We start from the raw sequence: 26,353 nt of genomic DNA on the forward strand, positions 1-26,353 counted from the left end.
TGTTTAAACCTTTCAGCCTGATGTGGGCAAGGCAGGAAGAGGGCTAGGACGTCAGGATGGAACCTGAAGGCCTGTAAGGACCTCAAGCCACGGCTTGGAATCCAAGGAAGATGAACAAGCGATTAGACGAAGGCAGGGCGGTGAGGGTCAAAGGCGCATGCCCGGTGATAGCAGGTGCAGGGGGGCGCGCCGCCGCCGCCGCCGCCGCCGCCGGCGGGCCTCCCCTTTAAGAGCCGCCGCCGCCCACGGCCCGCCGCTGCGGCAGGGACCTCCCCTTTAACCGCGGCTGCTCGGCACTTCGCGGCCCCCGCGGCGGCTGCTGCTGCGGCTGCTGCTGCTATTGCGGCTCCTGCTGCCGCCGCCGCTCGACCTCCGGCACCTGCATCCTCCGCTCGGGCCGGGTCCCCGCCCCGCGCCCCGCCCGGCCCCGCCATGGTGTCCTGGATCATCTCTCGCCTGGTGGTGTGAGTGCGGCGGTGGCGGGGCGCGGCCGGCAGGGAGGGGGATGGGGAATGGGAATTGGGGGCTGAGGGGTGTTGAAGCCCAGCATGGACCGTTCCGTGGCTTCATACAACAGAGTCCCCTAAAGGCACATCGTTCCGAGGGGTTCCCAGAGACAAGACATGGAAGAGTAGGACCCAGGACCGGAGGGGGGAACATTAGAGGAGCATAGTAAACCTGGCTTCCCACCCCTTTTATTTTTAATTTTCGGTGTTCCTTCATTCTAGGGCTGGGCAGCATGGCTTGATTTATGAAGGGGAGGCAGCATGTCCCCTCCCCCACCTAGCAGATCTGGGCTGAAGAAGCAACTCAGACCTGGGCCGTCATCTTCATGCGGGGAGAGGGCTAATGGAAGAGCGGGGAGCCAGACAGGGCCTCATCATTCCATTGCTTAGGGCCGTAGTTAGCAGCCTTGGCCTCCTCTTTCTTCCAGTATCAGGACACTAGAGATGAGGGCATAAGCTCTGAAGGCCCCCCAGGGAGGACATCTGGGTGTTGGGAAGCAGAGATGCTTGGAGGACAAAGTGTGGGAGGTAACCGGGAGGGGATATGTGTGCTCAGCCTGGATTTGTGAAAGCCACAGAGGGGAGGGCCTTAGGTGGCCTTCATTCCAGGCTGCCAGCTACACTGTGGAGCTCTGTCCCTGCTCCTCCCCCGGGCTCCAGGAGGGAAGCCTGCTCCCACACCCCACACTTCGTCCTTGAGGACTCCACCCCCGACCCCTTCTCCACAGGTCGGTTTGAAAGTATCTTGCCTGTAAGAGGCAGGTCCCTGGGAGAACAGGCAATACCCACACATGGTCAGGGGGCTGGGCCCAGCAGGGGCTTTGCTTGGGCCTCAGCCAACCCCTACCCTGGCTCAGGACCCTGCCCCAGGACCCTGCCCCTCAGCCTCTACCGCGGGGGACTGACACCCCAAAATTCCCTCCCCCTGCCTTCTTCCCATTCAGTGCTGTTATATGCTTGTATTCTGGCTCCCTGTCACTGGAGTCTCCCTCCTTCCTCTCCCCCACCCCACCCCAGAGGTTATCCACAGGCGTCATACCTCCCTGTGCCCTTCAGAGTGGCTGCTTCTCTCTTGGCTGGATGAGCTCCCTGGGGAGCATCAGTCTTCTCCTTCCCTCACCTGTGTCCTGTATATGGTCTCTCTAATGGGATCACTACCAGGTTGTACTCCAGCTAGGGCCTCGAGCCCAGGACCCTCCCCCGAGATTGGTCCCAAGCGTACTTATGGGGGAATAAACCTTTTGCCCCTCTTAGGCCCTCCTGCCCCTGTGCCCTCTGTGCTCCAGGTCCCCAGAACCACAGAGGTGCCTCTGATTGCCACATAGAGTGCCCTGTTACATGGTGTCTGGTTCCCCTACAGACCTGGCCCTAACCAGCCTGGCTCAGAACTAGAGGTAGAAGGTAAGGGCAGACAGGTATGAATGAGCACTGTATCTGGAGAAGGGAGCCACCCTGTTGCAGTGACCAGACTCCCACTCCCCACAATACGGATAACCAGTGATCATGGGTGAAGATACCACATTGGACCCTCTGGCCTCTGGGTCTTTCTTTACCTAAGGGGCTGGAGAAAAACTGAAAAACAGAGAGAGGAGAGACATCACCTTCACTGGCTGGGGACCTCCAAGCTTGTCACCTGAGGCTTAATGGCTTTGACTGTAACCACTGGCCTGAGTTCATCAGTCCAGTTGATGTGGCACTCTGGAGTTCTGTCCTTCTCCCCTTACCTACCCAGGGACTGACTGATGCAGAGCTGGGAGGGAGAGGCCACTGCTCTTGGCCGAGGGGACCAGTAACCATGCCTGCCTCCCTAGGCTCATCTTTGGCACCTTGTACCCAGCCTATTCTTCCTACAAGGCCGTGAAGACAAAAAACGTGAAGGAATATGTGAGTTTATGACCCTTTAATCTCCTACCCACCCCACGTGGCAAAGATAGGCCAGTGGATCACAATACAAACAGTACTGACTTTGTGCCAGTGCTTCAGCACTAATGAGACCTTACTTCAAGGAAGTTCCTTTGTGTTCCCTTTCCCCTGTGGTGTGATCCACAGGCAAAGTTGAGGTCCCGAGTGTCCCTTCCCCACAACACCTCCAGCATAGTTGGCAAGAAAGATGGGGTCCTGGGTGTTCCCTCAAGGCCCCAGCTAATACCACTCTCTGTACCTTCAGGTGAAATGGATGATGTACTGGATCGTCTTTGCCTTCTTCACCACGGCTGAGACACTCACGGATATTGTGCTTTCCTGGTGAGGTCCAGCATCCCCACCCTGCATCTCAGGGTCCAGAGTTTAGACTCTCTACCCCCAGCAGCCCAACAGAAGATTGAGAACCAGGGTAGAGTCCTCCCACAGCTCCATGGGGTCCTGGATGTCCACTCTCCCCCCGTGCAGGCCTGGCTTAATCAGTAGAATAAGAGACCCAACCCCCACATTTCTACCTGATGATAGCCAAAGCACCACAATAGAATTCAGGAAACCTGCTTCTGCCAGACGTCCTGTATGACTTTGGGCAGGTTACAGCTTCCTAGGTCTCAGTTTCCTTATTTGTAAACTAGGCATATGATTCAATCTTATAGACATTCAGTGCTAGTATTTCAAAGCACTACTAGACTATGTTGTGAACCCTTGAAGGACAGAGAATGTCTTAATCACCTATATGTATGTTCACAGCAGGAGGGCAAAAAATGTGTACTGAGTGAGCAGATGCCTCTTGGAAGAGAGGACTAACAAAGCACAGAACACTAAATCAAGAGAGAAGAGAGTTTTATGGAGAGGTAGAGAACAAAAGATGATTGCATTGGCTCGCAAGGGCCAATGACCTTTGAGAAAAATAGTTTTAGCAGAAGTTGAGTAGGGTTAGATTAGGAAAGAATAGTGGGTTAAAAATTGTGAGGAAAGTGAGCATAGATGCTTCTTTTTTTTTAAAGTTTATTTATATTTATTTTTGAGAGAGAGAGAACCAGCAGGGGAGGGGGAGAGAGAGATGGGTCAGAGGATCTGAAGCAGGTGCTGTGCTGAGAACAGAGAGCCCGATGTGGGGCTCAAACTCACAAACTGCAAGGTCATGACCTGAACCAAAGTCAGACACTTAACTGACTGAGCCACCCAGGAGCCCCTAGCATAGATGCTTCTTGCCACAAACAAAGGAAAGTGCTTTGTGAGAATGTAGGAGACATGAAGGAGTCTGGCCTGAGGAGAAGGAGCCAGGGAATGGACAACAATCCTTAAAAGTAAGAGGCAGCAAAGAATGGGATCCAGAGCACAGCTGGAGAAGCTTCAGTCTTCCTTGTGGGAGGAAGGGCAGGAAGAGAAGGGGGTGAGGACCCAGGAGTGGACCTGGGAGGTTAGGAAGCTCGCCTTTGTGTTGGCCCTGGGATAGACAAGCAGGAGTGTTCTATCAGAGTGAGAGGCCTGGGACTCCCAAGAGAAAAATGTGCAGAGAGCCACTGCAAGGGGAATTCTGCTGGAGGCACTTACCATCCCCCTTGGAATCTCAGCTATGCCTCCCATTTTCCTTGAGATTAGAAATGCCAAGGGGCACCTGGGTGGCTCAGTCAGTTAAGCATCTGACTCTTGATTTGGGCTCAGGTCATGATCTTGTGGTTCTTAAGTTCTAGCCTCTCATCAGACTCTGTACTGACAGCCTGGAGCCTGCTTGGGATTCTCTCTCTCTCTCTCTCTCTCTCTCTCTCTCTCTCTCTCTCCCTCTCCCTCTCTCCCTCTCTCTCTCCCTCTATCTCTGCCCCTCCCCTGCTCACACTCTCTCTCTCTCTCTCTCTCTCTCGGTTTCTCTCAAAATAAATAAATAAACTTAAACTTAAACAATTAAAAAAAAGAAGGAAAGAAAGAAGGAAATGCCCAGTCTCCTGAGCCACGTGGGAACCCAAGTGCACTAAGGGGTGGGGAACCAGGCAAGGTCTTGCAGGGGATCAGCTCACCTCCTGACTCCCTATCCCAGGCTCTGCCACTTGCCTCTGTCCCACCCACAGGTTCCCCTTCTACTTTGAGCTCAAGATCGCCTTTGTGATATGGCTGCTGTCCCCTTATACCAAGGGCTCCAGCGTGCTCTACCGCAAGTTCGTGCACCCGACACTGTCCAACAAGGAGAAGGTTTGCCTCCACTCTCAGCTGACTTCCTAGCCTGCCCCAGGCCATGGCAGCCCAGTGTCTGCAGCCACGTCCATTCCTGGCTCTCCTTGTGGGCACCCAGAACCTGAAGTGATCTGGCAGGGCCCTGGCCTCCTGGAGCAGGCAGTGCCTTTGTCTGGGTGTGAACAGGGGCAGGGAATGGCCTAGCCAGCAGGGACCACCCCTCACCTCCTACTCCTTCCCCTCCCACCTCTCAGGAAATCGACGAATACATCACACAGGCCCGAGACAAGAGCTATGAGACCATGATGAGAGTGGGCAAGAGAGGCCTGAACCTGGCTGCCAATGCTGCAGTCACCGCTGCTGCCAAGGTGAGATGGGGGCAGACCAGGCTCCCAGGGCCCCACCTTGCTCATTTCATCCCTCTGGCCAAGCCTCTTTGCATCTAACCTGTCCTTGGTGCTGTGATGGTTTGGGGCTTGTGCAACTCAGGGTTGTAGGCCTGGTTCTAACACCTTCCAGCCAAGTGACTTCAACTCTCTGAGCCAGTTTCCTCAACTGTCCAAAGGGAAATTATGGGCCTTTCAGTGCTGCCAAAGGACTGGGTGAGGACAGTGTGAGGAAAACACTGAGCTCAGTGGCTGCCCGTGCTCCATAGTGACCTCTATCTCCACCCCGCCCCTTCCTCCGGTTCTCCCGGTGCGTGGTGGTGACCCTAGGGCCAGGGGGTGCTATCAGAGAAGCTCCGAAGCTTCAGCATGCAGGACCTGACCCTGATCCGGGACGAGGATGCACTGCCCCTGCAGGGGCCTGACAGCCGTCTCCGACCCAACCCTGGCAGCCTCCTGGATACCATTGAGGACTTAGGTACAGGCAGGGCCCAGGACTGGGCAGAGGGAGGGGGGACCTCAAGGGCATGGAGGCCAGGTAGGAGAGCCACCAGACCTCTGTTCTCCTTTCTTCCCCCAAACCAGGAGATGACCCTGCCCTGAATTTAAGATCTAGCACAAACCAGGCAGATCCCCGGACAGAGACCTCTGAAGATGATATGGGAGACAAGGCCCCTAAGAGGGTCAAACCTGTCAAAAAAGTGCCCAAAGCTGAGGTGAGAGCCCAGGCCAGAGCAGGAGGAAATGGGGAGGGGGTGTGACCCCAGGCTGAACTCTCTAACTTCTTCTCTCCTTCCCGCAGCCACTGGCTTCCAAGACACTGAAGACCCGGCCCAAGAAGAAGACCTCTGGTGGGGGTGACTTGGCTTGAGGTTCTGACCCCCCGGAGGCTGCACACTGTGCCAGTAACCCACACGCCTCCAGCCCCAGGGCCCCTCAGATGGCTGTTTCTGGTGCCTGCCCAGTGACCACTCCTCTGGAAGGGCTTGGAAAAGAGGAGGGAGGCCCTGCTATGGGGGTGGAGGGTAGAGGCTGGAGGAGTTACTGAAGACTGAACCCCCCCAAGGAGGCGGGGGCTCCTTAGAGCCCAAACTGCTATTCTCCCTGCTCCAGTCCTGCTCCCACCCACCCAGTGCCTTGCTGAAGACCATGGCCATCCCCTTTTCTGAGGTCCTAATATGCCCCCACTGCTCTCTCTGGGCTGGGGGAGCAGTCACAGCCCAGACTGACCAGAGATGGGCCTGAAGGCACCTGGGAGACAGAGGGAGAGGGGAAGGCTTCAGAGAACTTGTGGCACAGGCCACAGATGTGAATGGAGGACAGGGGCTTAGCATGTGCTTAAATGACCAGGATGATGAGGCCAGAGCTGCAGCTGGGGGCATTGGATAGGGCTGTGTGCTACATGTCCCCACTAAAAAGAAGTGGGGTCCTAGGGGTGTGAGTGTGTGTGTGTGTGTGTGTGTGTGTGTATCTTTCTAGGTCTAGGGCTGGGGAGATTTTGAGTAAAGGACTTTCCTGCCAGCAGTGACCACCCCCCACCCTAAGCCCCACAGCTAGCTGGCCCTTCCCTGCTTTCAGCCCTCCCTCCTAATCTCAGAGCCTCAGAGGACCTCAGCCCAAGAGAGGATGAGGCTCTGAAGGCCTCTTATCTCCTCCTCTGCCCTTGATACCCTTTTGCTTCCTCCCATTCCTGCCCTGCCCCTGGGCTGGGCTCCTCTACCCCTCAGGGCCCATTGTAGAGGGCCCTGCTGAGCCAGCTCCTTTCCTCCTCACCTGGGGGCCCATCTTCCTTTTCTCCAGACTCCTTTTCCTGTGCCAAGCAAACTGAGCCCATGTAAGCAGGCAGACCCTTATTAGCCCAGCCTTTGCCCCACACTCTACCCCAGCTTCTGCCGTGGCTTCAGGAGGAATGTGTGAAGAAGAAAAGAAATGTTGGAGCCAAAGTGCTTCCAATTCTATGAAAAGAGGGTGCCCATTGGACCTTTGGCACTGGATGAGCCAATAAACCAAATTCTGGCACCTCATGTATTTCAGCCTCTGTACTTTGTTCTTGCTCCTCCAGTCCCCAGGTGGGAAGGACCTCAAGTAAAAAGCAGGGCTCAGCTATAGGAGGAAGGGGGGAAGAGGTCAGAATGTGAGACCCAAGAGCTCTGATCTCCAAGATAAGAGATAGGTTTGAGCTGGTCCATCTGGGAAAATGGTTTGGAGGTTCAAGATACAGCCAGAGGAGTAGGAGGGACCATGACTTACGAAGGCCTAGGGGTCTCCAACTGTCAAGGTTGTCTTGTCCCTTGGAATTCTGCCCAGAGACCTCCATCCCCAGTGGACCTCCTGGTACCTTATGGAAAGTGTCAGTATAAGCTCTGAGGACAAAGACCCCCATGAGTGTCCCAGGGAAGAGGGAATAGGATTTGGGGGTTGCTGGGCAGGGAACTGGTTGGCCATGCTGCTTAGAAAGGCTTAAGAATGTTGGAGGAGGGCTGAGAGGGAGAGACTCTGAAAGGAGGAGACAGGCTGAGGGAAGAGGTAGAGATGGGGAACCAGCCTCACAGTGCATGTCTGAGCCTGGGGACAGAGAAGGATGACAGGACACCAAGGACTGGAGACAAAGAGATAGTCCCTGTGGCCCCAGGAGGAGAGGCTTGAGCCCTGGGCTGCTTGGGTAGGTTGGAGGAGACAAGGAAGGAGGCTGCAGGGCATGGGGTCTGAGTCCTTGGGAGGTAGAAGACCACCAGGGGCCAAGGGTAACAACTAGCTGGGGATGAGCCCTGCAAGGCGGTGCCCAAGAGAATGGAAAGGATGGCAGAGGAGCAGAGGCAGCATGGGAAGAGAAAAACAAAGGGAAAGAGTGGAGAGGGAGGGGGGAGAGAGCAAGGCAGGGAGGAGGAAGGGAGAAGGAAGGGGAGAAACAGTAGTGCAGCTTTGTAGAAGGAAAATGAAGGAAGCAGAGCATGGGGTGTGGCATAGGGTGTGTGGGGACCTAGCCCCAGGCTCTGGACCCCACAGTTGGCAAAATGCCCCTACAGCAGACTTCCCTCTCCCTTCCCTGGCATCACAGAGGTATGTCCTCTCCAGCCTCACACTCAGGCCAAAGTGGCCAAGAACCTCCTGAACTGAGGTCACAGTGGAGGTGGAGTGTGAAATGCCCTTTTCATCTTCTCTGGAATCCTCCAGTCAACAGCCCTCTGAAGGTCATTCTTTTCACCACTGGCCTCTGAGCAAATTGGTCCCTTCCTCTAGAAAGGAGAGGATGCGTCAGGATAGGATTCAGGGAGAGACTCCTTTGTTCTAGAAAGATCTTGAGAGAGTAAGATGCTGCAGTCTCATGCTAGCAGCTACCATATGGCCAGAAAACCAGGTTAGGCCCTCCCTAACCTAAATCCCATTTGCTGCATAACACACAAATATGAACGCGTGTGCATGGATGCACACAGATACATGCTTGCACCCACAGTGACCACTTGCTAAGAAGGTCACTGCCAGATTCCCCACTGCCAGGCTCTCCACGCACATCTGGGTTTCTCTGTGTCAACAGGAACATGCTCAGATTTCCAAGCTCCTTGGTCCGTTGCCATGGAAACAGTCTCCTAGAACTCGGCACAGGGCCTGGCCCCTGTGGTGCAGGGGAGGAGAGGAAAGATGGAGGGTGACAAGAAGATGGAGGGATCAGATTCTTGGAGGGGCAGGCAGGACACATTTGGGTCTAGGTGACATCTTGCCATCTCATTCCTTAGGACCACCCTCTCTCTCCCCTCCTCCTCAGTAGACCTCTAGGCCAGGGGAGTGGGGAATAGATGTCACAAGAGAGGTGTATGGTTAAAACTACGTGGAGAATTCTTGTTCACTCCCTGGGTCCCCAGTGAGCATTGAGAGTTACTAGCTTTTGAGTGGGAGCTAAGGTCTAGCCCTCTGTCCCACCATGCTGGGGGACACTGGACAGCCCTCCAGGCCTGAGGTCCCTGGATAGAATGTCCTCATGGCTGGAGCTGCTTCAGCTGGCTCCCCCTCTCTTTCTTGTGTGTGTCCCACACCCAGAGAACCTGCTTAAAATGGGATTTCCAGGCTGTGACGTCAGAGGAAAGCCAGCAGCTCCAGCCTGTGCCAGTTCTTCCTTGATCAACAGAGCTGAGCCCAGTCTTGCTCAGCCTGGAGGAAAGGGGGTTGGCAGAGGAGGGAGTGGATCCAAGGGCTCTAGGCCATGGACACCATATCAGTGGCATCCATGATAATAGGGAGAGACTGTAATAGGAAGAGGCAGGCCGAAGCCACTGCTGGCTTCCCCACTGCCTTAAATTTCAGCCATTTCGTGATCATTTCCCTCCCAAATTCCTCTAGTTTTTCCCTCTCTGAGCTGAAATAGGCCTGTCTGGTGGAGGAGGGCACTTTAAGTATTAGAGCCATTTGGGTTCTGCCTGACAACTTGTCCCATATCTGGGCTGGAGGCAGGGATGGGTAGGAGGGATACCAGCAAGGAGGGGGAAAAAGCCCACTAGGTGGCGCAGCTCACTCCCAGTGTGGGATTCCCAGCCCCTGAAGGGGAGAATCTTTTCCTGCTGTCAGTCAGCCTTATGGTCTGGTGAGCAGGGTGTCTCATGCCCCACTCACTGGAGTTGCAGGTTCATGAAGAAAACATTCTTGCAGGTGCATGGAACAACTATGGATTTTCAAGCAATTACTTCCTAAGCCCAGATTGTGTACCACCCCCTGCACACTCCCCAGGAGAACGTCAGGCCCAAAGGGCAGGTATTCCCTTTTGGTGAGAATCAGGCACTGTCCTGGAAGCAGGGAAGTTGCCAAGCTGACTCTGGGAGGGTCCTGCAGCCCAAGGGACCCAACATGAGTTTCTGAAATGACATCAACGAGGCCACTGGAGCTAATTTCAAGGTCAGGTGAGGAGAGGAACCCAACAGGTGGCAAGGGGTGGGGAACTTGGGAGAGGCAGGCTAGGCCCAGAGGGATGGCAGCTCACCTGGCTGCAGGACTCTTCTGGATATGATTTCCCTGATGGCCATAGTAACAGTCCCAGGCCAGGCCCAAGTGTTTGTGTTTCCTGTCCCTTCCCTTATTTTATCTGATGCACTATGAGATTTAAAAAGGAGAAAAAAAGACCCTAATTTCCAAATTCTGGAATCCCAAGGTACTTCTACAAGAGCCAAGGTTGGGCCTCCTTAGTAACCTACCTTTCCCTGACCTCCTTCCCAAACTGACCCCACCAGCCCTGCATCCCTAATGAATTACCCTCTCCTTTTGTCCCAGCCAGATGAGTGATCAATAAATAATGCTACCTGAAATATTGATGGTGAGTTTTACACTAGCATCCCTTTGCTGTGCCTGTCATTGGGGAATTTGAGAGCTGACAGAGAAATGCATGGCCACCAGAGAGTTCTTTTCTATCTCTGCCAAGAGAGGGTCTTTCTTTGCCAAGATTTCAACCTGTTCCCATCTCAGCCAGAATCATGACTCATTCTCATCAAGTAAGATGAGGACTCAGCCAGCAACCTCCAACCTGGGAAGAGTCAGGTAAGCTAAACAAAGCAGAGACCCTTCCTGATAATTTTGTCTCAAGACAAAGAGATCCCATTTCCTCTGTTCCATGTCCATCTTGGACCTTCCAGGTCCAGCTCTCTGAGCAGGATCTCAGAAGGAGAACTGCAGGTTCCCTGTCCCCCAGGTTGACCGTTTAAAGCATGAACAGAAGGACTCACATGCTCCCAGACTTCTCTGGCCCAAGTCACTGTCATCTAGTTTTGTTCTCCCTGGAAGAAGGGTAGGGGAGAGGAGGAGCAGGTAGAAACTCTTGAGCCCTGTTGAGCCTGACTCACCCGATGCCAGGGCCCTCCTTGGCAGAAACTAGGCACACTCAGATCTTTGCATGCATAATGCCTTCGGCCTAGGCACTCTAGTTCTGCTCCACTTGGTCAGCTCCTGCATGCACTTCAAGTCTCAGTTTAGAAGTGACGTCCCTGCCCCATCCCATCCCGGACCCTTTGGCATTCTGCTCTTCCTCCCCAACACCTCCCCCTGTTTGGTCATTGCCTGTTTCCCCACCAGACTGAAAGCCAGGGCATAGGCAGTGAGTGGGTCTACCTGGTGCACCACGGTTTCCCCAGCATCTAGCAGGGGTCCTGGCACACAACAAGCACTCGGCACATTTTTGCGGAATGTTCTAATGATGTCCTGTAGTGCTTTTCCACTCCTGAAAAAAACATCAACCTTCAAACTTCACTGTCTCTCTTGGCTGAGCTGTTTGCCTGCACCGGAGGATGGGTGTCTGCACTAAACAGCAGCAGCCCAGATCAGCCTCCCTTGCTCTCACTTCTCCTGCATGTGTTCATGCTCATTTGCTCTCCTTTCTCTCTCACACACACAGATGGGAGTCAGCTTTCCAGCCACATTCAGTTCTCACTTTAATTCAAAAGCTAAATTGGGAAGAAGAGCAGCTTCACACTCCTAATTTAGCCTGGGAGAGAAAAAGGGAGACAGCCTGGATTTGCCAGGGAAAGGAGAAAGTTGGGTGTGGGGTGGGGAATGGTGGCAAACATACCCATAGCCTAAGGGAAGACAATGAAACTCTTACCACCCAGCTCCTAAAAATAAACCATCTACAGCTATGACCCCAGAGTGACCCTTATTAAGCCTCTTTCCCATACAAGTGCAGCCATTCCGGGCATTCCCCCAGTCTAGGGGTAGGATTAAGGGAGGCAGAGGAGATTGTGGTTATTAAAACTATGAAAAGAGGGAGATGCTGCTGCTTTGGTCACTGGTAGTACAAAATCAGGAAGTCCTTCTTAAATCTAACTTTAATCCCTCTTTTGATAGCTGAAGTGGATGATGAATAAAAACAGTCTGCAGGTACTTGCCCACTAATATTCATAGCAGTGTTATTCACGAGAGTGAAAAGGTGGGAACAGTGGCGCCTGGCTGTCTCAGGCAGTTAAGCATCCAGCTCTTCATTTCAGCTCAGGTCATGATCTCATGGGTCATGAGTTTGAGCCCCGCGTTGGGCTCCATGCTGGCAGTTTGGAGCCTGTTTGGTATTCTTTCTCTCTCTCCTTCTCTTTCTGCCCCTCCTGTGCTCATGAAAAACAAATAAATAAACCTAAAACAAAACAAAACAAAAGGTGGAAATGGTCTAAATGTCCATCAACAGATGAAGGATTAAACAGAATGTGGTATATACATACAATGGAATATTATTCAGCCTTAGGAAGGAATGAAGTTATGACACATGCTGCAACATGGACAAAGCTCAAAAACATTATGCAAAGTGAGATAAGGCAGTCAAAAAAGGGCAAATATTATGATTCCACTTACATGTAGTACCTAGAATAGACAAATTCATCAAGACAGAAACTATAATAGAGGTTACTAGGCAGTGGTGTGAGGGAGCAGGATGAGTACAGAGTTTCTCTTCAGGAAGATGAAAAAGTTCTGGAGATGGATGAAAGTGATGGTTGCACATTGTGAGTGTACTTAATGTCAGTGAATTGTACACTTAAAAAAAATGGTTAAACTGGTGGGATGCCTAGCTGGCTTGGTTGGCCGAGCCTGCGCCTCTTTATCTCCAAGTCCTGAGTTCAAGCCCCACGTTGGGCATAGAGTTTACTTTTTCAAAAAAAAAGATTAAAATGGTAAATATTATGGTATGTATATTTTATAAATGTCTTTATTTTATTTTATTTTATTTTATTTTATTTTATTTTATTTTATTTTATTTTATTTTGAGAGAGAGAGAGCACAAGCAGGGGAGGGGCAGAGAGAGAGGGAGAATGAGAATCCCAAGCAGGCTCTGAGCTGTCAGCATAAAGCCTGATGACACAGGGCTTGATCCCACGAACCATGAGATCATGACCTGAGCTGAAAATTCAGGTCAGACTTAAGAGTCGGATACTTAACTGACTGAGCCACTCAAGTACCCCTATGGCGTATATATTTTACCGCAATACATTTTTTAAGAAGGCACTGAGTCCAATGTTGGCTTGAAGACTGTCACCCTGCCATGATGACTCTCTCTGAGGCATGACCAGAGGGAAACTGAGTCCTAGAAGCTCAAAAGACCCCTCCCCTTACTCACAGGAACAGAAATGCTGCTTTTGCCTGGAGTACAGAGAAGAACCCTCTGGGGCATTCCTGAGGATAGGAGCTAACTCTGCCTACCTCTTATGTCTTCTTATCAGTATGATAATCTGGAGGGAAGTTCTTCTTCCTGGTTCTGGATTCCAGCATCCTCTTCAGTCACTTCTTTTGACTTTGCCCTAAACAGGGCTCTTATATGGGTGTAGTAGATAAGGGGATGGTTAGAGAAGGGAAAAAGAGAAGACCCTTCCATTTAGCCTCTCCCACTTCCCTGTGGCCACTGTACCAAGGAAAAGGGATGCATGCACCTTTGGGCTGAGCTGCCTGTCAGTAAATTTGGGTGTCAAATTTTCTTGCTCTCTGCGTCTGACTGGGTGGCACCTGAAGGGAGTGTGTGATAGCTGGTACTGATGCATCCAGACCTCACCCTCTCTCCTAGATGACTACATGATTTCCTGCCTGGTCTCCCCACCAGCACTCCCACCCAGCCTCCTGCATGCAGAATGGCTAGTTGGCTCCCCAACTGCCTGGGAAGCACTTCGGTGGGTAGGAGATGATTAGGGGTTCCACAGTCACTAAGCTTCCCCTATGATAGCACATTTCACACTGTTGTGATTGCCTGTTTATCTGTCTGTCTCCCACACCCAGACTACAAACTGCAAAAGAGGAGTCACCTTTTTACTTCTTTTTGTATCTTTAATACCTAGAGGAGCAGATGTTTGATAAGTAACTGTTGAAATGGTCTGTTCACATGTCTGTCTGCCCTACTCGACTTGACTCAAGAATCCCTAGAGGGTGGGGGTGCCTGGGTGGCTCAGTTGGTTAAGCATCCAACTTTGATTCAGGTCGTGATCTCAAGGTCTGAGTTCAAGCCCCATGTCGTGCTCTGCGCCGACAGCTCAGAGGCTGGAGCCTGCTTCAGATTCTGTGTCTCCCTCTCTCTCTCTGCCCCTCCCCTGCTCATTCTCTCTCTCTCTCTCTCAAAAATAATAAATAAACGTTAAAATGTTTAAAATAAATAAATAAATACAAATAAAGAATCCCTAGGGGTGAAAGCTTTGTCCAGTTCATTCTGGAACCCCAGAGAATATGTTGTTCATGGTATGACTTTGGTTTCAGCCAGAGGTTCTGAAGCCAGACTATCTGGATTGGAATCCTGGCTCCCCCATTGCTCAGCTTTCTGACCTTAATCAAGTCACCTGCCCTCTCTGAGCCCCCTTCCTCATCAATGACATGGGGGTGAGAATAGTACTTACTTCATGAGGTATTGTGAATACAAATGTCTGTCAAATGTTTAGCACAGAGCCTGTCACATTGTAAATGTGTCTTATGGGTGAGGTGGGGGTAGAGAATGCATCTAGATGTTAAGAAGAATAAAAAAAAAACAAGCACCCACAGCTCATGGCTGCATCCTGGTATTTTGGGGTAGGGGGTGAGGCCAGTGCCACCGTGACACAACCCCAGGGGCTGCCTGTCCCCTACTTCCCTCCCCCTCCCACCAGGTCTACAGAGTCCAAGCTCACCCACCATGAAGCTGAGCACCCCCGGCGCTGGGCTGGGCGGCGGTGAGGGGCCAGAAATAACCGCCGTTGCTATTCCTGCTTTTCTAGGCTGGATGGGAACGCTGCCTCTCTCATCTAAAGGCTGCTCCAGACTTCCTGCACATCAGTGGGCTCTTATGTAACGCTCCCCTCCCTCTGCCTGCCCAACACGCTTCCAGAGATTTCTGCAGCCAGCTTTGCTGCACACTCAGCTGAGGGGTGGGGAGAGCAAAGAATCCACCACAGGCCAAATTGTCCTGTTAAGTCCAGGGTCTTGACAGCCCCAGGCCTGGGAGAGGATCCACACAGCACAGGGCAGAGAGACTGATGTCCAAGGACAGCAGCCTCTTTCTGCATCTGCAGGTTACTCTGAGGCAGAAAGGACCAGGAGAGCCCTATCTGAGTGTTCACCCTCTCCCTCTGCCCAAAACAGATGCTCTGTGCCAAAGTATTATGCTTTAGTGTCTCCACTTTAGACCTAACCTGTGTCTGGCACACAACCCATCAGCCAGACTCTGAGGATGGCAACACAGACCCCAACTCTCTCAGGCAGAACCCCTATTCTTGGCCAAATCCTCCATGTCCCTTTCCCGAAGCTCCTAGAACCCACCCCGAGCATGCCAGGTACCCTCTTCAGAGCCAGGGGCCCCTGTGCCTCAGGCCTCAGCATCACTCTCCATGAGCCCTTCTTAGAACTTGCCCCTCTCTGGGCACCTGTCAGTTAAACATCTGGCCCTTGGTTTTAGCTCAGGTCGTGATTGCAACATTCTCGGGATTGAGCCCTGACAGCATGGAGTCTGCTTGGGATCTCTCTCCCCATCTCTTTCTGCCCCTCCCACGCTCTCTCTCTCTTAAAATAAATAAACATTAAAAAAAAAAAAACATTAAAAAAAAAAAAAAGAACATGCCCTTCTCCACCTGGCTTAGGAGTCAGGGTTTTCCTCTGGCACCTGGTTTCCCCACCTGTAACTGGAGCAAAATACAATGGCTTCACACTCCAACACCTCGAGGGGATTTTCTCTTTCATCTCCCCTGGTCATTCTTCATGTCTCCATTTCTCCTCTTCTGTCAGTGCACTTTCTGTCCCCTCATTCGACCCCCCACCAGATCTGGCCTCTCCAGAGGTTTCTCCTCACCTCTCACAACCCTTCCTTCACAGGGTGGGAGTAGAGCTGTACCCAGACCTATTGAAGGCCAGGCCCTCCATATTTCCGGCAGAACCCATCAGCCATCGGAAAGTGTGACAGGCACCCCAGACGGAACTGAAGGGAGAGTCACTTCCTGAGCCCCAGGCTGGCCACAGCAGTGGCAAACCACGATCTGAGCAGCACATGTGGGTGCTGACGTAGTCGGGGTTGAGGAGGAGGAAGTGGCAGTGGAAAATGGGGCTTGTTTTCCTCCGACAGATGCTGGGTGCTCAGCAATGGGTCAAGTTTCTGAGACATAATGATTCCCACTGGCTTTTGCTTGGAGCCCCAGGTGCCCTGGGCAAGCTTAGTTCTGCTCTCACCTCTGTTCCCTACTCCTCTCCTGCTTGCAAGGAAAGTCGGAGTGTAGATGGCAGCCGGAGTGGACGGCACCCCTTCCAAGAGCTTCTCACCTTTCCCAGGGCTTCTGGCACCAGTCACCCAGGATGCAAGGTGTGAGAGTCCCACACTCATCCCTAATGCTCCTGGAAACCCTGTAGATCCCAGGTCAGGGTGCAGGAGTGACTCTGAGTCTTGTTTACCCCCAGTTTCATTTCCATTAGACCCCAGGCTGGTTGTCAGGTTTGTTGGGCACAAGTTAGGTAGGTGCTCAAAAGCCCACCTGAGATTTGGCTCCTTGGGAGGGGTCAGTTCTTTTCACTCTGTCTCCTCCTCGCCTTCCAGTCCTCCCCCAGCCCCCACCCATGAGAGCAACCAGGGTTGTGCCATTGCCCAGAAGACAAACCAGAGGAGAATGGGGATAACCTAGATGCTTCCAGCTGTATTGCTGAGAAGGCAGGCCCAGAGCATAACTCTATCCAGGGAGAAGACTCTCAGGCCCTCCTTCTCACTGGTTTCCCAGTCAGAGAGAGGGCTAAGGTCTGTGCAGTGTGTAGGGGCTTTGAGCCCACTCCTCCCAGTGCTCTTCAGGGGCGTATACCATGAAGGCAGAGCAGGGTGGAAAATGATACCTCCTCCTCTGTATGAGCTATAGGGGGCAGAATAAGGGAGAAGAGGGTGGAGGGGTACAGTTGAGCCCTAAACATTCTCACTGCCCATACCTTAGCTTGAGGCCCTAGACTGATCGCAGCCTTTCCCTCCTGAGGCCTTTGCACAGCTGTCCCCTTTGCCTGGAATGCCCTCCCCACCACACTGTTGGTTGCACTGTTGGTTTCCTCTCATCCTTTATGTCTCTGCATAAATGTCACCTCCTCTGAGATGCTTCCCTCACCTCTCTAGTATGTTTTACTTACCATAATCTGAAATCATCCTTTTTATTTACATAGTTGTTTACTTGTGTCACTGAATAGCAGTTTCCAAGAGGGCATAACTCCATCTGCTTTCTTCATTGCAGAATCCCCAAGACTTAGAATTGTTTCTGATACAAGCAAGGGCCAATAAACCTTTTAAAAAATAAATCAATGTGTTTTTTTTAAATGAATGTTTTACTCAGCCTTACCTCCTGCTATCTCCCAATCGAAACCCTCTCTACTCTAGCGCTTTAAAAAAATATATTTATTTATTAATTAAAGTTTATTTATTTATTTTTAGAGAGACAGAGACAGGGTGAGTGGGGGAGGGGCCGAGAGAGAGGGAGAGAGAGAATCCCAAGCAGGCTCCATGCTGCCAGCACAGAGCCCAACGTGGGGCTCAAACTCGTGAAACTGTGAGATCATGACCTGAGCCAAAACCAAGAGTCAGATGCTTTACCAATTGAGCCACCCAGGTGCCCCTGAATGTTTATTTGTGTGTGTGTGTGTGGGGGGGAAGCGAGCCAGAGAGGGGCAGAGAGAGAGGGAGACAGAGGATCTGAAGCTGACAGCAGAGAGCACAATACAGGGCTCAAACTCACCAACCATGTGATCGTGACCTGAGCCAAAGTCAGACACTTAACCAACTGAACCACCCAGGTGCCCCTTAGCTCATTTTTTCCAGGCAGATCACACAAGGACTGTTCTGGCCACCCTCCCCCCAACCCTGGCCTGAAAGTGCTTCACTTCCTCACCACAACGTTTGGTTCTTCTCATGTTCGCTCTCCTCTAAAATCTTTTTATCATCTTTGTCCCCTTCCCTGGAATCTCTCCCTCCTCTTATCTTCTGTGTTCTTCAGCACAACTGACATTTGGAGGCTAACAGGGCTTCTTCCTATTCTTAATTCTCTTGCAACATGGAATCCAGTCTTCTTTTACCTAACTGTAAGCTTCTTAGAGGCCGGGGTGTATGCCATAGGCCTTCCCAATCCTTGCCCACAGAAAGTCCTCAGAAAAGTTCTTTTTGTTGTGGAAAATGGGTGTATTAATCAGAAACTGCTGGATTGTGAGTAACAGAAACTGAAAGGAGCCTATTTTATTAAATCAAAAAGAAATGCATTGGCCTGCATAACTAAAAACCTCAGGCTGTATCCAAAGACTTACTCTCTGTATGTAGAAGCCTTCTATGTTTTCCTCTGCATTGGCTTCATTTTCAGGTAGGCTTTCCAGTCCTCATGGCAAGATGGCCTCCAGGCTTACATTCCATTGGCTTAGTACCATCAGAGAGAGAATTGTCCTTTTTCAAGAGTTCCAGAAAAAATCCCAGAAGTGCTTTTCATTAGCCTTGTTTGGGTCATGTGCCCATCCTAACTCAGTTGCTCTGGCTAGGGACATGGAATGGTCCTAGGATGGAGCATTCTAGATGGATGGCCAGGTGTGGGTGACATACCCACTCCTAGGTCTAGAACAGGGTTGTCTTCCTCCAACCATATGGACTGGAGTGGTTCCCCAAAAGAAACCGTTGTCTGGGGAGCAATTATGAAAAGAGAGGGGAATTGATGTTGCATATGCAGAACAAAAGATATAGACTGTAAGGATTTCCATTGCCCAGCTCCAGTAAGGATCTGAAGATAACTTAGGTCAACTTCCACATGAGAATCATAGGGGAATTGGTTTGTTCTGGCTGTGCTCTTGGGATCTGGGCAGCTCCCCAGGGACAGAAGGAGGATCCTAACTAAGATGAGGAATCCACTCAGTTCAGTTCTGGCACTCACAAGGTCAGAAAAATTGTGACTCAGTAGGTCTAAGGTAAAATTTCTTCTTCTTTTTTTCCCAGAGCTCCAGAAGTGATTCTGTCACACACACAAGGTTGTAAAATTCTGTTCTAGGAAGTGATGTTTTACTTCAGCAAGAAAGATTCAGATTAGCTCTTCAGGACAATGTCCCCTGTGTTAGAATTGGAATGTTTCTCCCTTTCTGCACAGTTTTTCAGAAAAGGATCACTGGAGTTTGCTTGGAGGCTGAAGACGGGTGGGTGAATTGTGGGTGACCCTGTGGGTCAAAAGCCCCTGAAAATAACAATAGTCACTGTTTATTGAATGGTAATTCCAAGGCAGGAACTGTGCTTTGGGACTTCAGTGATGTCAGTCCATGTAAGCTTCAATTTTTCACAACAATTCTTCCATGTGGGTATCATTAACATTAGCTCTATTTTACAGTTGAAGAAAGTGAGATACAAAAGGCCTGGCCAAGACACCCAACCTGGGAGTGGCATTCAGACACAAGGCCATCTGACCCTGACTGGCAGGAGGCCTCAGAGAAGGTACATCACTCATGGGCAACACGGTTAGGCATTAGGAGTGGGCCTCTCACCACGCCCTAGCCATTTGGGTTGGGGAGCTCAGACTTAGAGCACACAGGTTCATTGCTAGATTCCTTAAATAGATTTTTATAAGAAAACATGTGTGTGTGTGCCTGTGTGTGTGTGTGTTGGCATGCGTGTGTGCGTGTGTAGAGGATAGAAAAGGATGAAGCCCAAAAGTTAGTGCCCCTCCCATTTAAACCCCAGGACTCTGACCTGTTTGGGTTCACAGGGACCCCAGACCTACCCCCGTCCGTCCTTGTGTCCTCAGCACCCTCCTTCCACACAAATTTTGTGCTTTCTTTTTAAATTCAGAAAAACAGCACCTCCCTGGATTGAGAGCTAGAGCAGGAGCCTTCCCCTCTCGGAATCCCTGTTTTCTTGGGGTGCGCATTTAAATGCGGGGGTAGGGATGGGACCGAAAGGGCTTCCCCATTCGCGTCCTGCTCCTGGAAGACCTGCGGGAATCGTTCCCGCCTACCCACCCCCGCCCTCCCGCCCTTAGGCTGGCTCCAGGAGGGAAGTGTTATCCCGCCTGGAGTCTGGGCGCCTCGGCGGTGGCGGCTCCCCAGGGACTGCAGGGAGAACCCAGGCTGCGGCGCCTGCTCAGTTCGCGCTCACTGCGTCTAAGGCTCCCCCGGCCTGGCTACGCGCCCAGCACAGGAGCAGGGAGGGGGAACCCGAAGCCGGCGGAAGAGCCCACTCGGCCCGGGGCCCGGGGAACTGAGCTGGAGAGGGGACCTCCAGGGGGCAGCACCAGGCCGCTAAGCAGGTCCTCTCGGTGCCAGCCTAGGGGTCCCCAGACAGCCCATAGGGAAGCCCCCTTTTCAGATTGCCGCACTGCCCGCCCATCTCCATTTGTTCTGGATAAAGGTGGGAAAGTCTCCCACCACCACACGGACCACCAGCTCCTGGTTGAGAAGCAGGTGGCCCACCGCAACCCAAAGAGACCTAGGGAACCACCTAGCGAGTATTTCCTAGCCTCAGTTTCCCCCATGACATCTGGAATGGCTTCGTGCCATTGGTCAAGGCCGGGGGGTCAATGCCCCGCCTCTCCTGGGCGGCCTCTGCCCCGGCCAGCCCAGCCGCTCCTCCCCTTAGCTCCCGCCCCGCTCCCACGGTCCCAGAGGTGGGCGGGAGGGCCCTGGATGACGGTGGCAGAACCCCGGGCCGACTCGCCCTCGCCCCCGCCCCGGGCCCGGGCTTCCCCAGCCCAGTCCCCGCTGGGGAGTCTCCTGAGCCGCGATGCGCCAAGCGCTACGCGCCCGGAGACCTCCACCAGGGCGTCCCCAGCTCTTGCGCTCATTCTGGCTCCCGGGGAGGGGGAGGGGGGGCAACCAGGGAGCAGCGAGCAACGACCCGGAAACGCCATATAAGGAGCAGGAAGGATCCCCCGCCGGAACAACCCTTATTTGGGCAGCGCCTTATTTGGAACGGCCAGATATGGCCCGGCCGCTTCCGGCTCCGGGAGGAGGGAAGAAGGCGGAGGGAAGAGGCGGGGGCAAGGCTGGGAACTCCGAGGCAGCCTGAGTCCGGGAGTCCCCAGCTGAGGCTTGAGTCCTAAGCTTTCTCGAAGCCTAGACGCCCAGGGTCCAGGAGTCCGCGCAGGGGCCGGGGTGAGTGATGGCGGTGCCCACAGCTCTAGGATAGGGGGCTTCACGTCACTCTGGGTCCTCCCGGCCGGTCTTGCCATATTAGGGCTTCCTGCTTCCCTTATATGGCCATGTACGTCACGACGGAGGCGGGCCCGTGGCGTTCCAGACCCTTCAAATAGAAGCGGATCTGGGGAGTCGCGAGAGATCCCAGCGCGCAGAACTTGGGGAGCCGCCGCCGCCGCCTGCTGCCATCGCCGCCAGCTTCCGCCGCCGCAGGACCGGCCCCTGCCCCAGCCTCGGTAGCAGCGCCGCGTCCACACCCGCTGGCTGCGAGGGCGAGCCTAGAGGCCCCACCTGCTCCCGCCACAGTGTGCCCTGCGTCCCGCATGTGACCCGGCCAGGCCCCCGAGAGTGTGTCCCCCGCAGCCACGGCTCCGGGCTGCGCCCACCCGCCCCAACACCAGCTCTCCAGCCTGCCCGTCCGGGATGGCCGCAGCCAAGGCCGAGATGCAGCTGATGTCTCCGCTGCAGATCTCCGACCCGTTCGGCTCCTTTCCTCACTCGCCCACCATGGACAACTACCCTAAGCTGGAGGAGATGATGCTGCTGAGCAACGGGGCTCCCCAGTTTCTCGGTGCTGCCGGGGCCTCAGAGGGCAGCGGCGGTAACAGCAGCAGCAGCAGCGGGGGCGGTGGAGGTGGAGGGGGCGGCAGCAGCGCCAGCAGCAACAGCGCCTTCAACCCTCAGGGGGAGGCAGGCGAGCAGCCCTACGAGCACCTGACCGCAGGTAAGCGGTGGCCGACGCCGAGGATTAGCCCCTTCGCCACCATCCTGGCATCCAATCCTTCCCCACAGCCTTGCAGCGCCCCCTTCACCGCAGCAGTGCTCCTGGACCTCAGGGATGCAAGTGGGGTTTCCCTTCCCTTCCTCGCATCCTTAGGGTCATGTGCTAGAGGGATACCTGGGGACACCCACCTCACCCTCACCCTCCTGTCCCTAGCTGTGCGCAGAAGAGCGAGCTTCTGTTTTGGATGGAGAGCTCGGGCTGCGTGGGTGGGTGGAGGGGGGAGGGCTTGTTTTGAAGATCAGGGCTGCGCCCCCCTTTCTCCAGACATCCTTGCGTTGCTTGCCGCCTGTGCCCAAGGAATGGCCGTGATCCGTGCCCAGGGATGTCCTGGCAGCTCGGGGTAGGGGGCGCGCACTAGCCGCGGCGGAGGGGTTGCTGGCGGGAATCCCTCCGTGGCGCAGCCGCCGCTGCGGAGCGCGGTGAGCTGCAGTGGAGGGGGATTCTCCGTATTTGCGTCAGCTGTTGTTGAAATGGGCTCTGCCGCTGGAGCGGGTCCAGGAACATTGCAATCTGCTGCTATCAATTATTAACCAGCTCAGGAGTCAGTGGTAGCCAGCCCGACCTCTTGCCTGGCAGCTCGTGTCCTCGTCCTCCAGTGATTGCTCTCCAGTAACCGGGCCTCCTCCCTCTCTCTCTCCTGCCAGAGTCTTTTCCTGATATCTCTCTGAATAACGAGAAGGTTCTAGTGGAGACAAGTTACCCCAGCCAAACCACCCGGCTGCCCCCCATCACCTACACTGGCCGCTTCTCTCTGGAGCCTGCACCCAACAGTGGCAACACCTTGTGGCCTGAGCCCCTCTTCAGCCTGGTCAGCGGCCTCGTGAGCATGACCAACCCACCGGCCACCTCATCTTCAGCACCATCTCCAGCAGCCTCCTCCTCCTCCTCTGCCTCTCAGAGCCCACCCCTGAGCTGTGCAGTACAGTCCAATGACAGCAGCCCCATTTACTCAGCAGCACCCACGTTCCCCACACCTAACACTGACATCTTCCCTGAGCCACAAAGCCAGGCCTTTCCAGGCTCGGCAGGCACCGCGCTCCAGTACCCGCCTCCTGCCTACCCTGCTGCCAAGGGTAGCTTCCAGGTCCCCATGATCCCTGACTATTTGTTTCCACAACAGCAGGGGGACCTGGGCCTGGGCACCCCAGACCAGAAGCCTTTCCAAGGCCTGGAAGGCCGTACCCAGCAGCCTTCACTCACTCCACTGTCTACCATCAAGGCCTTTGCCACACAGTCGGGCTCCCAGGACTTGAAGGCCCTCAACACCACCTACCAGTCCCAGCTCATCAAACCCAGCCGCATGCGCAAGTACCCCAACCGGCCCAGCAAGACGCCCCCCCACGAACGCCCCTATGCCTGCCCCGTGGAGTCCTGTGACCGCCGCTTCTCCCGCTCAGATGAGCTCACCCGCCACATTCGCATCCATACTGGCCAGAAGCCCTTCCAGTGTCGCATCTGCATGCGCAACTTCAGCCGCAGTGACCATCTCACCACCCACATCCGCACACACACAGGCGAGAAACCCTTCGCCTGCGACATCTGTGGGAGAAAGTTTGCCAGGAGTGATGAACGCAAGAGGCATACCAAGATCCACTTGCGGCAGAAGGACAAAAAGGCAGACAAAGGTGTTGTGGCTTCTTCTGCCACCACCTCCCTCTCTTCCTACCCGTCCCAGGTGGCTACCTCCTACACATCCCCAGTTACTACCTCTTATCCGTCCCCAGCCACCACTTCATATCCATCACCTGTGCCCACCTCCTACTCCTCTCCTGGTTCCTCAACCTACCCATCCCCTGTGCACAGTGGCTTCCCCTCACCCTCAGTGGCTACCACATACTCCTCCGTTCCCCCTGCTTTCCCAGCCCAAGTCAGCAGCTTCCCTTCCTCGGCTGTCACCAACTCCTTCAGCGCCTCAACAGGGCTTTCGGACATGACAACAACCTTTTCTCCCAGGACAATTGAAATTTGCTAAAGGGAAAGGGGGAAAAAAGGAAAAGGGAGAAAAAGAAACACAAGAGACTTAGAACAGCAGGAGGAGATGGCCACAGGAGGGGGTTCCTCTTAGGTGAGATGGAGGTTCTCAGAGCCAAACCCTCCCCCTCTACTCTACCCTAGGGTCGGCGTGGAAGGTCTATTGGCCTGCAATCCTCTCTGCCCACTTGCCCTTCCTCCCCCATCCCTACTCCCTTTGACTTCAGCTGCCTGAAACAGCCATGTCCAAGTTCTTCACCTCTTTCCAAAGAACTTGATTTGCATGGATTTTGGATATATCATTTCAGTATCATCTCCATCGTATGCCTGACCCCCTGGTCCCTTCAATGCTAGAAAATCAAGTTGGCAAAATGCGGTTTGGGCCGTAAGAGCCCAGCCCTGCACCCTTGTACAGTGTCTGTGCCATGGATTTTGTTTTTCTTGGGGTACTCTTGATGTGAAGATAATTTGCATATTCTATTGTATTATTTGGAGTTAGGGCCTCACTTTGGAAAAAAAAAAAAAAAAGAAAAGCCAAGCAAACCAACGGTGATCCTTTATTTTGTGATGATGCTGTGACGATTAAGTTTGAAGCTTTTTTTGAAACAGCAGTCCTTGATATTAATCAGAGCATGTGTCAGAGTGATGTTCCGTTAACCTTTTTGTAAATATTGCCCGACTGTACTCTCACATGTGACAAAATACGGTTTGGTTTTTCTTCTTTTTTTGGAAAGTGTTTTTTTTTTTCGTCCTTTTGGTTTAAGGAGTTTCACGTCTTGGTGCCTTTTGTGTGCTGCGCCTTGCTGACAGCTTGACTCATGCCGTAGTGAGGGACGTGCTCACCTCTAGCCTTAAGGGGGGCAGGGAGTGATGATTCGGGGGAGGCTTTGGGAGCAAAATAAGGAAGAGGGCTGAGCTGAGCCTCAGTTCTCCAGAATGTAAGAAAACAAAATCTAAAACAAAATCTGAACTCTCAAAAGTCTATTTTTTTAACTGAAAATGTAAATTTATAAATATATTCAGGAGTTGGAATGTTGTAGTTACCTACTGAGTAGGCGGCGATTTTTGTATGTTATGAACATGCAGTTCATTATTTTGTGGTTTTATTTTACTTTGTACTTGTGTTTGCTTAAACAAAGTGACTGTTTGGCTTATAAACACATTGAATGCGCTTTATTGCCCATGGGATATGTGGTGTATATCCTTCAGAAAAATTAAAAGGAAAATAAAATAGTTGTGGTTGGGTGCGTGTTTCCTGGGGTGGGAGAGGGGGCGGCCCTTTTGTAGCCATCTTTATCGAGGGCTTTGAAGGGCTTTTACAGAGACAGGGAGATTCCTTTCTTGTTTTTTAAGATTTTATTTTTAAGTAATCTCTACACCCAACATGGGGCTTGAACTCACAACACTGAGATCAAGAGTCACATGCTCTGCAGACTGAGCCAGCCAGGCTCCCTGGAGACAGGGAAATTCCAGTCAAAGTCGTGCCTGCTGTGTGTCACTGGAGTGAATTCTTTGAGAACTGTGTGTGGGTCTCTTGATACTGGGCCTCTTCCTTAGTCTAGCAGACTGGAACCTTAACTTGGTTAATTAAAGCTGAAGAAGGCTACAGGTAGAAATGGAACATGAAGGGCACCTGGGTGGCTCATTCGGTTGAGCGTCCAACCAGACTTCGGCTCAGGTCATGATCTGTTGGTTCTTGAGTTCAAGCCCTGCATCGGGCTCTGTGCTGACAGCTCAGAGCCTGGAGCTTGGCAGATTCTGTGTCTCCCTCTCTCTCTGCCCATCCACTGCTCATGCTTTGTCTTTCTCTGTCTCTCTCTCTCTCTTAAAAATAAATAAACATTAAAGAAAAAACAAAAAACAAAAAAATAAAAAGTGGAACATGAGTGCTCAGAAGCAGTGCTATTCTCCTGGCCCCAAATGTTTGGCCGACCCTGCCCCCTATCTCTACCCAGGGTTGGGGAAAGCTATGTTCTTGGGAGTTCCTGCCATATATACTTGGAGGAGATAAAGGGTGGGCCTGAGGGCTTTGGGAAGTAGTAACAAGGCTGGAGCTGACTCAGCCTCTCTTTCCCATTCTCCACGTCCCCCGAAACCTGAGGGTATCGAAGAAGCCTAGAAGAGACGAGGGCCAGTTCTCAAGCCAAGAATCCTTCCAGGAAGAAATCTAACTACTTGCCAGCTGGAGCTGCGATCCTTGGCAGCTTCTGGGAACACAAGGCAGAGTGGGCAGGAGGCTGGCCTGGTATTTAAGGTTCCCATCCAGACCAAGTCTGTTCCCATTGTGTAGGAGGCCTGAGGTTCTAGGTTCCCTAGCCCCAGCTCCCTGATGGTGCACACTCATGGCTGGAGCAATTCTTATGGGTTTATTAGCATCTTCTGCTCTGTGAGAGGCCTTGAGCTGGTCACAACAATGTAGACTGTTGAGGACACGGATATGTAGGCCAAAAATTATAACATGGTGTTATATAATATGGACAAGCATGGGGCTCTCTGAGAGCAAGGAGAAGGACACCCAACCCCCACAGGAGCTTAGGAAAGGT

General features: G+C 52.8%; 2 protein-coding genes and 1 long non-coding RNA gene across 5 annotated transcripts; 2 read left to right on the plus strand and 1 right to left on the minus strand.

The window, feature by feature from the left end:
* The first annotated feature begins 281 nt into the window (after positions 1-281).
* Positions 282-7,009, plus strand: REEP2 (receptor accessory protein 2). Of its 3 annotated transcripts, none has more exons than XM_030319096.1 (8): positions 282-464; positions 2,318-2,390; positions 2,674-2,750; positions 4,493-4,613; positions 4,850-4,963; positions 5,318-5,459; positions 5,567-5,697; positions 5,784-7,009. In XM_030319096.1, the coding sequence occupies exons 1-8, from the start codon at positions 433-435 to the stop codon at positions 5,850-5,852; spliced, it is 759 nt and encodes a 252-aa protein (XP_030174956.1). In that variant the 5' UTR covers positions 282-432; the 3' UTR covers positions 5,853-7,009. The 3 variants fall into 3 exon arrangements, with proteins under 3 accessions (XP_030174956.1, XP_030174948.1, XP_030174963.1); XM_030319088.1 differs by having other exon boundaries at positions 285-464; positions 5,312-5,459; XM_030319103.1 differs by having other exon boundaries at positions 289-464; positions 2,239-2,390; positions 5,312-5,459.
* Positions 7,010-12,041: 5,032 nt separating this feature from the next.
* On the minus strand, positions 12,042-15,831 carry LOC115516459. Its single transcript, XR_003969551.1, has 3 exons — positions 15,735-15,831; positions 13,139-13,248; positions 12,042-12,080 (listed from the first exon to the last, which is right to left on the minus strand). It is a non-coding gene; the product is annotated as an uncharacterized LOC115516459 (long non-coding RNA).
* Positions 15,832-21,196: 5,365 nt separating this feature from the next.
* Positions 21,197-25,043, plus strand: EGR1 (early growth response 1). Its single transcript, XM_030319078.2, has 2 exons — positions 21,197-21,779; positions 22,484-25,043. The coding sequence occupies exons 1-2, from the start codon at positions 21,479-21,481 to the stop codon at positions 23,809-23,811; spliced, it is 1,629 nt and encodes a 542-aa protein (XP_030174938.1). The 5' UTR covers positions 21,197-21,478; the 3' UTR covers positions 23,812-25,043.
* The last annotated feature ends 1,310 nt before the right edge of the window (positions 25,044-26,353 follow it).

This window comes from Lynx canadensis, chromosome A1, assembly GCF_007474595.2.
Source record: "Lynx canadensis isolate LIC74 chromosome A1, mLynCan4.pri.v2, whole genome shotgun sequence".
NCBI lineage: Eukaryota > Metazoa > Chordata > Mammalia > Carnivora > Felidae > Lynx > Lynx canadensis.